Source organism: Macrobrachium rosenbergii, chromosome 42 (genome assembly GCF_040412425.1).
Source record: "Macrobrachium rosenbergii isolate ZJJX-2024 chromosome 42, ASM4041242v1, whole genome shotgun sequence".
Classification (NCBI taxonomy): domain Eukaryota; kingdom Metazoa; phylum Arthropoda; class Malacostraca; order Decapoda; family Palaemonidae; genus Macrobrachium; species Macrobrachium rosenbergii.
The window spans coordinates 8,209,871-8,224,994 of record NC_089782.1 but is presented as its reverse complement, the minus strand read 5'-3'; the positions used below and the strand labels follow the sequence as shown (position 1 = coordinate 8,224,994).

General features: G+C 34.6%; 1 protein-coding gene across 1 annotated transcript in view; it reads left to right on the top strand.

Annotated features, from left to right (window-relative positions):
- The first annotated feature begins 292 nt into the window (after positions 1–292).
- The window catches only part of LOC136827932 (uridylate-specific endoribonuclease-like), a 33,842-nt gene continuing 19,010 nt past the window's right edge, over positions 293–15,124 (top strand). The window contains exons 1-2 of the mRNA XM_067085393.1: positions 293–389; positions 12,494–12,726. Of these exons, the coding sequence (XP_066941494.1) occupies positions 364–389; positions 12,494–12,726 (259 nt within the window). The 5' untranslated portion in view covers positions 293–363. The remainder of the gene's footprint in view (positions 390–12,493; positions 12,727–15,124) is intronic.

Sequence of the window (15,124 nt, the reverse complement as noted above, 5' to 3'; positions counted from 1 at the left end):
GGCAAGTAAGTTAAGTGGGAATAATCGACAACGACTGGAAACCATTCATTGAAAAGAACAACCTAAATGATAAGTTAGACATTTCAAAAATGCTGGTTTGGTTGGACCATTAGGAGGAAAGAATTAAAATAAGAATATTTCCTTGAAATAATTTTGTTTTTTATAAGAAACTCACATCTTCATAATGATAAGCCATGCCTTGGCTGAAAAAAAAGCAGTGTTTTCTAACAGTGTGTGTTTTTATACGCATGCGACTCTCAAATCGCCCTATAAATAGACGCTGGCTCAACTCCAGATGGGGAGCATCGCAGGCCGAGGGAGAGCAACGAGCGACATTCAACGAAACAGCATGACAACATCATTATGTTTACTGTTGCTTCTGGCCGCTGGTACGTATTTTGAATGAATCCACTCTACTTTGAATCACCTCCTGTAATAACGGTCTCTTTAAAGCTGCCACATGTTACCTTCAACTTTCGATACCACCCGCTTTCAGGATGTATAACATCACGACGAGTGTGGGAATGCGAAAACAATTCCGATAACCGAACAAGCCATTATTAAATGTGACGTGATGCAATATAGGATCTTTCCTAGATAGTGACCCCAAGGGTTTTAGCCCGGCATGTATCGACCTTTGTGGCGTGTTGAGTACAAACCCGTTGGGGATTACCGTAAAAAATAAACATCAGACGGTAAATGTCCTAAAGATAGATTGTATATGATGAAAATATCAAATAATAAACTGTGTGAAAACTGCAAGGAGCCAGAAAATGTGATGCATTTAATTTATTTCTGTAAGTGTAACAAGAAACTGCTTAATTGGTTTTGTGATTTATTAAAAATTGAATAATGTCACATCAAAACAAAAAGTTTATTGAAAATTTTAAAACTGGATTTTGAAGCACAATAAAAAAAGGACAGGAACACTGCTGTAATTTTGATTTGCGACTGTTGTTGGAATTTAGTTAGCCCACAAAGCAGGAATTAAAGAAAACGATAGTATTAGACGGTTTATAAAATCAAGGATAATAAAAAAACAGATATGTACTGACAAAATCCTATATAGGTAACTACAGAAAAATATTAACATTGAAATACATAGATTATTTGTAAAATGGACATGATAAAATATTTGTCAACCCGAATGGTACGATAAAATTATATTTGTTTTTGGTAAAGTTAACTTTGATTTATTTCTGACTGTAATACTATTAAAATGTAAAATATTGTATATTTTCTCTATTAAAAGATTTAAAAAAAAAAGGACGATAACCCCCAAGAAATATTAGTCTGATAACGACCACCGAAAACCCTTGGTGGTCACTATCTAGGAAAGATCCGCAATATACTCGTATACTGGTGTATTTATCTTTGACACGTATGCTATTAATGAGCATGAACACATGCTGATCAACTGGCGCACTTGAACGTAAAGGTAAAAGTGAACGTTGTTTAAAATGGCCATTAATTGGAAACAGCCTGATGAGACTTCCCAGGAATTCTTAGCAAAACCACCAGCGACTCGCTCCTGTCTGAATCGTTAAACCGTCATGGAAGGGGGAAAGCAAACCGAATGAATAATGGCTTCCCACCCTGATTGTTACACGAGTAGAAATGACTAAATCGACCGTCTTATGTAGCCCACACACACACACACACACACACACACACACACACACACACATATATATATATATATATATATATATATATATATATATATATTATAATATGTGTTATAAATATATATAAACATATATAAACATATATGTATATATATATATATATATATATATATATATATATATATATATATATATGTGTATGATTACTCTTATATAAACAATCTTTCACTATGCTACGTGACACGGTCGATTGCAGAACTTTCTATTTGTGTAACGATTAGGTGTGAGAAGGTTCGTTTCATTGAGTTCCTCTTCTCTCTGCTGCAATGATTTTAATAAGTTAACACATGATTTATATATATATATATATATATATATATATATATATATATATATATATATATATATGTAAATATATATAGTATATATATATATATATATATATATATATATATATATATATATATATATATAATATAGTATATATATATATATATATATATATATATATATATATATATATATATATATATATATATATATATATATATATATATATATATATATAACAAATATCAAAAAATAGGACCGGCCTCCATCCGTGCCTCCTACGAAGAAACCAAGACAGCATGGCAGCCCATACCAGGTTCAATCACTGAAACAAGGATACGCTAGTTGTCTTCCTGAGTGATGATGAAAAAAAGGCAGTTGAATGACTCAGGAAATAAGGAGAAATGTTGTAAACTTCAGCTGGAAGCGAAGGATCATGAATGCCAGACAAAGTCAGATAAAACTATTGTTTGCGATTCTAAGAAGTTTCTTTGCAAATGCAAGACGTGGTGCGTATATGAATGTGGAGAGAATGGGGGTGGCGGGCTAATACCCAAAGTACTGTCTGTAAATCAGGCAGAATGTGGCGATCTCTCACAGATAAAAAGGGAATTCCTAGCTCCCAGTTAGACGATTAGCTTTTGATGCAACAATTAAGGAGAACGGTGTCCCAAGACCTTTCTTGGATTCGACAAGTGTTTGTTATTCATTAAATTCTCGCCAGCATTGTTTATAGGCATGATCAACATGCAATTTATTTCCTAACAAAGCCAGAAACATTATGTATTTTCACTAAAAACCAGAAGAAAACTGAGCGTTCTTATGAAAAAAGAAACAAATAATTTTTATGCCCTTTTGCAATTCACTAATTAGTTTTTCTGAGAGTAAGACCAACAGACGCTTTATGATGCTTGGTTTATTATTATTATTATTATTAAAATGGTGTAGTTTAACCAGACCACTGAGCTGATTAACAGCTCTCACAGGGCTGGCCCGAAGGATTAAAATGAAATGGAGTACCAGGTCTAAGCCATGGGCTAAACGCTGGGACTAAATGATAAATGAATAATGAAATTTTTAAAATATGCAAAAAGGCATATGCTTCCGCACTAGAACACATGCACACAATAAATACATTTACTCAAGTTTTATCTGTACAATTAAAAAAAAATAACAAACTGAGCAATGATAAAATTCTGAATAAAAAAAATTTAAAATTCCGATTTTTTTATATATTAATTGTCCCGCGGGATTTTGTATTCTCATAAATTAATTCTTATACTTCATCAATTAATTTACATTTCCTCATGAATATTAAAATTGAGTCAACTGAAAAATTTGCAGACTCTGATAACTTCACCAATCGATCCATTTCCAAAAGATGATATTCGATTTTGGTTGTATTTTGGGCATTCGCATAACATGTGTTTAACTGTTATTATCACTTTGCATTCTGAGCATTCGGGAGCTGGTTCATGTGGGCTGCTCATTAGGAGTCCGTGTGTCAGGCGAGTATGGCCTATCGGAGACGTGTTAGAATTACTTGCTCATGCCTCTCTCTTTAGCATAATGAATTCCATTTTTAACACCAGGAAAAATTTTATTTGCTTCAACTTATTATTTTCAGGTTCTTCATTCCATTTATTGTGCCATTTGTTTATAATGCTTACTTTGATATGTATTATATAATGGTTAACTGGGATATTTACTTTAGATCGTGTCATATGGGCTGCTTCTTTAGCTGCTTTATCAGCCTCTTCATTTCCTTTGACCCCTACATGGACAGGGATCCAACATATTTCTAAATTTTTCCCCATTATTATATAACTTATGGAGTAATAACTTTATTTGTTGTACAATGTTATTTTTTGGTTTGTAACTCTGGGTGGCTTCGATGGCGCTTCTAGAGTCGCTAAAAATGACAAAACTATTACATGAGGTTTCTTTCAATTATTTTTAATGGCTGATGCTGTTGCGCATAACTCAGCTGTAAACACCGAGGCATTATCAGGCAGAGAGAATTGATAAATTTTGTCCTGGGATACTGCAGCATACCCAACTCCATACTCTGATTTAGCTCCGTCTGTGCATATTGCGTAATGTAGACCCTTTCGGCTTATATGCCCTATTGTATATTGTCTATGGTGTTCTGGGATATATGAGTAAGTTTTTGATAAATATTTTAAGTGTGCAAACTCTTATTTTATTCATAGGCCAAGGAGGAGGTAATTTTACTATTGAAGGCAATTGCACATTTATAGCCTATTCAACGACTCAAACAGTCTTTTAGCTCTAACAGGGAAAGGTGGCGAGTGAATGTTTATAAATAAATCTCTTAATTTAAATAATTTTTTGTTTAGAGAATCACTTGTCTGAATTCTCGAGGCACCTTTGATTGTTACAAACTCTCTATGGAGAGACAATGGTAGTTCACCACATTCAACTTGTAAAATGAGGTTGGTGATGATCTAAAGGTTCCTTAAAGTATTCTAAGGCCTTCGGTATGAACTGGGTCTAACGTTTTCAGCGTTGAGTCTGATGCTGAGCCATATATTTATTTCGCTTCCATAGTCAACGATAGACAACACTGTTGCTTTATACAGTAAAGTAAGGGTATGTCTATCAGCTCCCCAAGTAGTGCTTGATAGTTTTTTTAATTGGATTTAATGCTTTTACATTTAGATTTCATGTATTTTATGTGGGCTTTCCAGTTCAAGTGAGTATCAAATACTAATCCTAAAAATTTTGCTGTTTGGCTAATTGGTATACTATGGTTTCTGAGTTTTAAATCTATTTCTTCACCTTTTATTCACTTCCTATTTTCTATAAAACATTACTGCTTGAGTCTTTTGTATAGATAATTTAAAGCCTACAGGTGAGGCCCATTCATCTATTTTTGTTATAGTTTTATTAATGATTTGCTCTGCATGTTTTAGGTGAGATGCTGAATAATATATGGCAAAATCATCCATATACAAGTTACTTTTAATTCCAATAGATAGATAATTACTGATGTCATTTATTGCTAAAGTAAACAGTGTGCCACTAAGGACGCTTCCTTGTGGAACACCATTTTCAAGTGGAAATGTACTTGACAATACATCATCAATTCTCACAAGAAAAGTGCTTTTTGTCAAAAGAATTTTGGATAAACCTAGGTAAATGTCCACGGATGCTGTTTTTATGTAATGTTTTTAATATTGCATATCTACATGCAGCATCATATGCCTTTTCATTGTCAAAAAAGACAGCTATAGTAATTTGTTTTTGTTCAAATCTGTTACATTGTGACCCGAACTGAGTGGGATTCAAAATGTTATTTTCTCGAATGTTCCATGTTAGTTGAGCATTTACTTTTTCTCCGGTAATTTGCATAAACAACTTGTTAAAGAAATTGGTCTGTAATTATTTACATTACTGGGATCCTTTCCAGGTTTGGGGATAGGAATAATTATAGCTTTACGCCATTCATCTGGAAATAAATTTTGAAGCCTTAGGTGATTATAAAACTCTAATAAGTATGACTTTGCCAAAGGTGCTAAGCGGCAGATCATTTCAAAACAAATATTGTCACCTCCAGGGGCAGATTTATTGCTGTTCAACAGAGCAAATTCCAACTCTCCCATATTAAATTTTCTATTATAATATATATCTTCTATGGTTTCAAAATTTATTGTTATTAATTCTATACTATTTTTCTTTCTGTGGAAGGGTTCATCTAAATTTCTATCAGTACTTTTTTTGCTAAGTTTTCTCCTATTACATTACTTTTTTCTTTTAGATCAAGTATTCTTTCCCCATCTTTTAATATGGCATGTCTAGGTAGTTTAACATGGGTACCATTTATTTTTCTGAATTTTTCCCAAATTTCTGGTACGGGAGTGTTATTAGAGAGATCTGATACATATTTACTCCAAGAAATGATTCTTCCTTGAATTACTTCTTTTTTAAATTTTGCAGATATTTTGTTATATGGAGGTTTTAATGTATCAATTTCTAATAATAATATAGTTAGTTTTTGTAAATTTTCTTCAAATATCGGTAATGTTTTATTTATTTTGCTGACTTTCTATTCTCAATATCTAATCGCTTCCAATTTGGTGTTTTATTTTTACCAATTCTGTTAGTTTTTCAGACTACCATGGGACTTTGTGTTTTGTTGGATGAGATTTTGATTTTGGTATTGCTATATCAGCAGCATTTTTAATGAAATCAACAAGAAATCTATTTGTTTCATTATGATCTTGTACATACTCAAATGGCGGGATATTCCTAGTGTGGAATTCATATAGTTTCCAATCTGCTTTATAAATGTTATATTGAGGGACATGCTTGGCAGGATTATTTTGTAATAATGAAATTAAAATTGGGAAATGATCACTGGTGTGCAAGTCATCAACTGTATTCCAATCTAATTTGTCCACTATGCTTGTTGTACATAGAGTTAAGTCTGCTGAAGAAAAATTCATGTGATTTTGAAAAATATGTGCTGATTTCCTTATCATTTATACAGCACACGTCGTTTGAATCTACGAATTCTTCTGTTTTACTTCCTCCTCTATTTGAGTTTCTACAGTTACAGTCCCATATTGGGCTGTGAGCATTAAAATCACCTATTGTTAATGTAGGTTCTTTGGCATTGTTAAATAATTCTTTAAGTTTATCAATGTTGTAATTTTTATTAGGTTGGTTATATAAATGATAAATTACATCGTTTTTTTATTCGTATTCTAATACTCGATATTTGCAGGTCAGCAAAGTTTTGTCATAACATACTTTATCATAACATATATTTATTATGAATATATATATATATATATATATATATATATATATATATATATATATATATATATATATATATATATATATATATAGCAGTGCCTAAATTTCCTTCTTCCTCTCTAGATGTAGATGCTAAGGTATATTTACCTATTGTTGATTTTGTTTTGTTGACATGTTGTAAACATAATATCATTGGTTCATATTCTTTTAGTAACCATTGTATTACTCCTATGTGTAATCTGGTCTGTCGACCATTTACGTTCCATTGTATAATATAGCTAATGAAAATATTATGTTATAGTGGTCGAGTTTTATTTTCTTTTTTTGTATTTATCAGCTTGGATTTTTTCTAATAATTTATTCACGACACTCATTTGAACATGCAACCTTTTTCATGGGTACTCAAATCCGTGGTTTCTTTTTTTCTATATTTCATAAAATTTCTTATGATGTTTGTTAAACCATCTTTCGTTATGTTTTTGTTATTATTGCATAATTCAACGAAACAATTGTTACATCCACATGTATATTTCTTGTTTCATTTGTTCTTGTACCAATTATTGGAGACTGAGTAATCTCTTCTCCCATGACATAATCTATGGTATAGTTCTCTTCAACTTCTTGGAAATTTTGGACATCTGTTTCCATGGGTTTTACTATTATTTTAGGAGATAAAGGTATATTCTTAACTTGTTTTTGTTCTTTCTTCAGATCCTTTGTCTTTGATTTAACCGAAGTTTCTCTATTAATAGTTGGTTTCTTCGTTTTGGGTAGCGTTCTCTCCAGCGGTCTCTTTTTATCTTTAATTTCTGGTCCATCACAATTTTCCTCTGCTACTTCTGTAGTAGCATCTTCTTGTGCTATTTGCATTGATACTTCAAATGAATTTGATAAAATGTTATCCATATCTTTTGTACCTGTTTCTTTATTTATTACCAACTAAGTTTTCGTTTGTAAGGCATTTTCTTCTTGGGATTTTTTTTGTGTTCCGTTACTTTATCTGTAAGCAGTTCTGTTTCATTACTGGTTTTTGTTACTGAAGAATATGTATGTTTCTTAGACGGATCTTGAATTCCTCTCACTTTCAGTTCCAATTTAGATTCCTATATAGACATCCCAGTCCTTTCTTATAAGATTTTCAATTCTGTATTATACATATAAAACATGCTTTCTTTGGACCTTGAGTGATGATCTTGCCCACAACTTACTTTGACCTACTACATATCCATTCTGTGGCAGGTTCGTCAGAACCACAATAAGCATATACACGTCCATTTCGACTGTTTTACGGTATGTGCCCATATTTACTACAATTTTGACATCATAGTGATTTTGGGGCGTAAGTTCTCAGTTCTCTATTTTGGCCAAAAATTTTTATTTTTTGAGGTAGGTCTTGACCTCCAAATTTTATTTTTGCAATTCTTAATATTTTATTGTTCTGTTTACTTGGTATTATATATATCTCACAATCTTGGACTTCGAGATATCTCATTTTAAGACAGTCCAATAGTATATTCTTCTCGACCGGTTCGTTATTATTTTCAGGAAGTACAATAGTACCCTGAATGCTGTTCATAGTGTCATATTTTTTTTTATAATTACAATTACATTATCAATACTTTTTATGGACAAATAGTCTTCAGACTGTGTTTTTTTGTGGCTTCTATAAGCCATGTCCTTCCTTTTTTTTTGTCTGAATGACATTTCTGTTGTTGGATGCCTTTTTAATAAGTAGTTTTCCAACTTCTTGGGTGAAATTTGTTGTTCTGTTTCCATGGTCAAATACCTTGACCAACTTCCACTCCCAAAGAGGGAGTCGAAGTGAGTCAAGGTTGGGTCACGTCGATATTTAGCCTTTTTGGGTGTTTTATATGGCATTAAAGTTTTAATACCACCTGACCTTGATTATTTGGGTTATTCAGAGAATTGCCCATTTCCATGCCAGATTTGCACTGTACTGGAGCAGTGGTCGTCAACTGTGCCGGAACAGTACCATCAAAGGCCCAGGGGTACTCGAATCCTTATAATGACTTGCCATAAAGATTGGAGGGAGGAAAAAATGTAAACCTGAAAATCTTGAAGACATCATCGGCCTTTCCTGGAGTTTATTCTTCCACCAACTGCACAAGTGAGAACCAACTCTCAAAAGTCCGCGTCCCTACCCTACCCCACAGGGGATGGCAAAACATGAGCAGAGTGGCCCAAGTGTAAGCCAAACCCACTTGTTAGGACCGAGAGTATTACGAGAATGCAATCATCCCCACCCTAATCATGTTATGGTCAAACCAGATAGAATGCCGAGAGTCATATCCCCAGAATCAGACCCCCATGGAATCCATGGTCCAACCCTAAAGAACAGGTCCGCCTTTGAGCTATCAATCTGATATCTCTCAAGTCCAAACATTATCGGGTAGTTGATGGGCCAACCACAGTTCCCACTATTTGGCTTCGGATATAAACCCAATCCCACCTATGATATCTTTTCCTATTTATCAGGTCCAATAAATTTTACAAAAGGTGGAAAATTCCACAAAATTAGCCCAAAGAAATTATATGAGACTCTTGGACTCAAACCCGGGAACAAATTTCTGGAGTTCAAGAGCCCCCTCACCACGTCAAGGTGGCCCATATCGAGGGGGATGATGCTTAGTTTAACATAAGTCTGTGTCTCCTACTGTATTTACAAGAGAGAAAATGAAGGTGGTTATATAGCCGAAAACTGAACAGGAGGATCAAGCAACATTTCAAATCTTGCTCTTACTGTACCAACAACATTTATGAACCAGTAGAATTTGTATTTCCGTAATTGTCTAAAGAATTCTTTGTGATTGTTATACTAACTCTCTCGACTAAAAACCTACGAAGGTAGTTTAGAAAAAGCCGATTAACACTTACAAGACTAAATTAAAACAGAAACGGCATGCGGTTATTAACTAAGTAATTTTGCATTAAAGTTTCTCATTACAAAGATCTTTAGTGGCAGCGGATAAGAACAACCAAGTAACAGTCTTCTTAGGGTAAACTAACATTTCATGTTGGAGTTTCCCCCCTTCTGCATCCCATATGGAGCATATCAAGGACATTCCCTCTATTGAAGCAGAATGTAGAGGAAAATGGTAACTAGCATACAAATAAAGCCATCACATGAAGCATCTCGCTTCAAAAGGAGGAAAACCGATAGATGTAATAACTATTAGGTAGATATAATTGATTCACGTTATTACCATCAAGGTCTGAACCAGGTTGTAAGAAACCCTATGAACCGAAGAAGTAGTTCTTAATGGCACTAAGGCAGCGAGATGAGAAGCAATCCTGTCGAAGCATATCAACAGTAATTTGAAGAAAAACTGAGCATATGTCTGATAATGATTACTATACTGATGTAGAGGCCATATTATTATTATCATCATTATTCTGGAGATGAACTGCTATTCATATGGAACAAGCCTAAAGGGGTCATCAGGCTTCCAAAGGACATAGTGTTCACTTGAAAGAAGTTACTGAGGATAATAGGAAACACAGATAGAAAAGAGAAGTTATTAGGAAAGAAAAAAGGTAAATTAATAAATTAATAAATAGATAAAAATACAAATAAATTATTAAAATACAAGGTGAATTGTTTCAGGGTGGTAATGCATTGCATTTTCGCTTGAACTTTTGAGGTTCCAATTGCACAGCATCGAGATAGAACTTGCAGTACTTTACATCTTTCACTGTACAAAGTTCCTTATTTGGTCGTCACTGAAATGGTACACATAAAACAATGGATTCTGAATGATAAGGTCTTTCTTTTTCACTCGGTAGTTTTTTCCTACTCAAACATTATCATTTTGGTAAAAAGTGTTAACGCTGTTGGCACAAGGACACACTACGTTGAGAAACGACATTATGTCTTCTCCTCTTTTATCAAAGAAAAAACTCGAGGCTGGGAAGTTTATCTAGAGAAAGATTGCTTGACATATCTGTTTCTCATGTGCACTCACGCCAACATAAATGCATGCAGAACATGAACATACAGTATAAACAGTAGTACATGGGCTTAATTGAAGTTATATACCAGTACACCTACGCAGTAAAAAATGACTGTAGTATATGGGAGGGTAGAAAAGGCAAGTCCCGTATATGTGCCAAAGTCCAAGTCTAGAATTGCTTAACTATGGACTACCGTTGTAACACAAAAATATGGACACACATTAAATAGTAAAAAATATAATTTTCGCCATACGCAATATCTCCTTAAAGCAAGAGTACCAGGTAGTATTGGCCTTCCGGTTCACAGCAAGTCTTTTGAGGTTAAATTTGCTACCCCCACGCCCTTCTTCCACCTAATTGTGACTCAACACAGCTGATTAACAACTTGGTACATAGTTACCTGCTTTGGTCAGCAGAGGCAAATTAGGATTTTAATGAAATGTGCCCATCACGCCGTCGTCATGTAGGTTGCACATGCTTATGGACATACATATGTATTTATGTAAATAAACATAAAATCCACGAAGGAAACGGAAACACTGAAGTGCTGCGAGGCCTTTCGACACTAGTCCTTTACTTAGCAGACTGAAGAAATATAAAAGTATGTTTACAAAGAAAGCCCATATAAATGACAGATGGGATTATAAAGGAAACATATGTACCTGGAATCCAACACAACTGAAGAATTAGTAGAACTGCCAAAACAGGATTAAATATTTAAAGAGGTTTTTTACAAAGGATTAGGATCAACCGTTCAGGAGCAGGGACAGGACAATTTTCGTGATTCAGTTATACAAATGTATTTATGTATGTATGCATACATAGATACATTGGATAGATATTTCCACCTTACACATTTTACCCCTTTAGAAAAGGAGCCAAAAGGCTAAAACCTTCTGGTTCCCATCCTTAAAGGATAAGGTTGCTAGCCCCATGTGCTTCCTTGGCCAAAGCTGAAGTTGGTGCCCATTCACAGCTGGGCTGGCTGGTGAGAGGCAGGGAGGATTTAAAACACGACTTTCTGAGTGTATACTTGTGCTTTTCCACTGAGCTTTATGAAATCCACCTCCTCCACTCCAACACACACACACACACACACACATATATATAATCTTAGCAGTCCATTGAGATAACAGCCAAAAGAGCTGGCTTTGATTCCTGATTTAGACAGACTGGATTTTGGCACAGATTTTTAAAATCCATTGTGACTGTGCTGACTTAAGTGAATTATTTACTAGGTAGTTAGATGACCAGGTTAGAGAAGGTTCATAATATTTCGACAGCCTATCCAAATAATCTGTAATCCAATAAAAAAAGGTAGTGGTAACAATGTTAACATTTTCATTTGAATATTTTCTTCATATCTTTAAAATCCAATGTTTCTCAGGAGATAGCTGCAGGTTAAGAAGCATTGGACACTGATATTTTATAATATATAAAATTCATAGTTCAAGCACTACTAGTAAAAATATTCTTTATATTGCCTTTAATCTGATGAACTGTATATAACTGCTTTATTGGGTTTAAAATGAACTTTTACTTTTAACTCGCTATTATGTAGCATTTTCAGCCACATACATATCTAGTAAAAAGTGAGCATTAGATTCTATATATGTGAATAAAAGTTAATGTATTCGAATCTGCGTGCAATAAAGCAACATCAGCCGTGATTTCAGGCTTTTTGGGGCAATGACAAACTACGGGTGATAAAATTCATTCATTTTCTTTATTGCCTCAAAAGTCTTACACTCTAAAAAGTTGATATTACTAATTTGCAGGGTGTACAGCCAGTCATGTGTTGGAAGATGTGGGAACAAGGACACAGCACAGCCTTGCCAGTGTAACTCTGCCTGTGAAACATATGGAGACTGCTGCAGTGATTATTCTGACATTTGCTACAGCTGTCAAGATCGATGTTCAGAAAGCTATCTTTACTCTAAACCTTGTCAGTGCAATGATGAATGTTCTTCCCATGGAAACTGTTGCACAGACTATGATAGTGTTTGCGCAGGTAAGCATCTAATGGATTCTTAACCTTCTAACTTTAATCAATACCAAAATAAATACATAAACATATATATCAATATGCATGTGGCCAAGTCACGTGATAGATGCAAATAAGCTGAAGTTTCTACATGATCCACTTTGCCTCCGCTACAATAGCCTGCAAACCAAGGTTGAGTGATACTGGACAGATAGGCTCAAGGCTACATAAACTCATGCAAAATCTGAGTTGTGACGTATTTCGCATGGTCACCACAGCCAATTTGTAAAGGATCTGCCATTTAACTAACAATTTTCATTTGCCATCAGAAGTAGATGTTAAATGTAATATCACGATATATATATATATATATATATATATATATATATATATATATATATATATATATATATATATATATATATATATATATATATATATATATATATATATATATATATATATATATATATATATATATATATATATATATATATATATATATATATATATATATATATATATATATATATATATATATATATATATATATATATATATATATATATATATATATCTTCTCTGTCTTCAGCCTTTACCCAGCTCTATATGGGGTCGCTGTTCCGTGTAAGCTTTCTCCATCTTCTTCTATCTTGTGTATCCTGTTCTCTTAACCCTTTTTCCCGCATGCCATTTGCTACGTCATCTTTCCCTCTGAATCTTGCCCTTCCCCTCCTCGTCCTCCTCCCAACCACTTCCATGTCCATGACCCTGCTACACACATGATCCTCCTCTCTCCGCATGACATGACCAAACCACTGCAGTCTTCTTTGCTGAATCTTCTGTGACACTTTTACCACTTTGACTGTCCCTCTAATATAATCGTTTCTGATCCTATCCTTTCTCGTGACTCCACACATCCATCTCAACATCCTCATCTCTGCCACTTCCAACTTCCTTTCTTGAGCTTCTTTACTGACCACGTCTCAGCCCCATACACCATCGCTGGTCTAACTACACTTTTATAAAACCTTCCTTTTACTCTTGCACTAATCCTCTTGTCGCACAATATTCCTGATGATCTCCTCCAATTCATCCGAGCACACTGTATCCTGTGGTTTACTTCTGAGTCCATGCCACCATCATTCATCACACAGGACCCAAGGTACTTGAAAGTGGTAATCCTCTTGATGTCGTCTAAACCTAATTTAACTGCACCCTGTTTTCCTTCCCCTCCCATCCACAGATATTCTGTCTTAGCTCTGCTTATCCTTAAACCTCGATCCTCAGTTTTATCTCCACCCCTTCTCTAGTCAGGTCCACCAAAACAACATCATCAGCAAACATCACACTCCACGGGACTTCTTCTCTGACATCTGATGTAATAACATCCATCACAAGGTCAAAGATGTAGGGACTGAGAGTTGAACCTTGATGTAAACCAGCTCTTACACTAAACTTTACTGTTGTTCACACAGTGCTCCTTACCTGAGTGGTAACCTCTGCATACATATCCTGGACATACTTTTCTGAAACAGGCTTCTCTCTCATACATCTCCACACTTCTTGCCTAGGTACCTGATCATAAGCCTTCTCCATATCTGTCTTTCTGCATGTTTTTCCATTCCTTGCCTCAGTGCAAAAATTGCATCTACTGTACCCTTTCCCGGCATAAACCCTAATTGTTCTTCACTTATTGTTGTTTCATTCCTTATTCTTTTCTCTATAATTCGTTCATATATCTTCATAGTATGAGATATCAATTTTATCCCTCTGTAATTTGTGCAGTCTTATAAATCCCCCTTTCCCGTATATATTGGGACCATAATACTATTTCTCCAGCTGTCCAGCATTTTTTCTTTGTGGTAGACCTTTGAAAAGAGGTCCCAGAGTATATCAACCCCTTCTCCCAAGCATTTCCACACCTCAACTGGTATAACATTAGGTCCAACAGCCTTTCCATTTTTCATTTTGTCAAGTGCTCTCTTCACTTCTTCTCTGGTGAAATATGGAACTGCTAGGAACTGCTCTTACTCGTGGGTTTCCCTCTTCTCTTATTCTTCTAGGGTTCTCTTCGTTTAACAGCTTCTCAAAATGTTCCCTCCATCTTGCTCTTATACATTCTTCCCTTGACAAAACTCTTCCATTTTGGTCCTTGATCTGTGGCAGATCTTTAGTTGCTCTATCTCTTCTTTTTTGCTATATTGTAGATCATCATCTGACCCTCTGATGTTTCTACTTTCTCATACATCTCATTTATTCCTTCTGCCTTTGCCCTTGCCACAGCCCTTTTTGCTTCTTTATTTGCGATTTTTCAAGCCATTTCACTTTCCACAGATTCATCCCTTTCATATATTATCCTTGCTTCTCGTTTCCCTTTTACCTTATCCTGAGTATCTTGGTTCCACCACCAGCTCTCCTTATC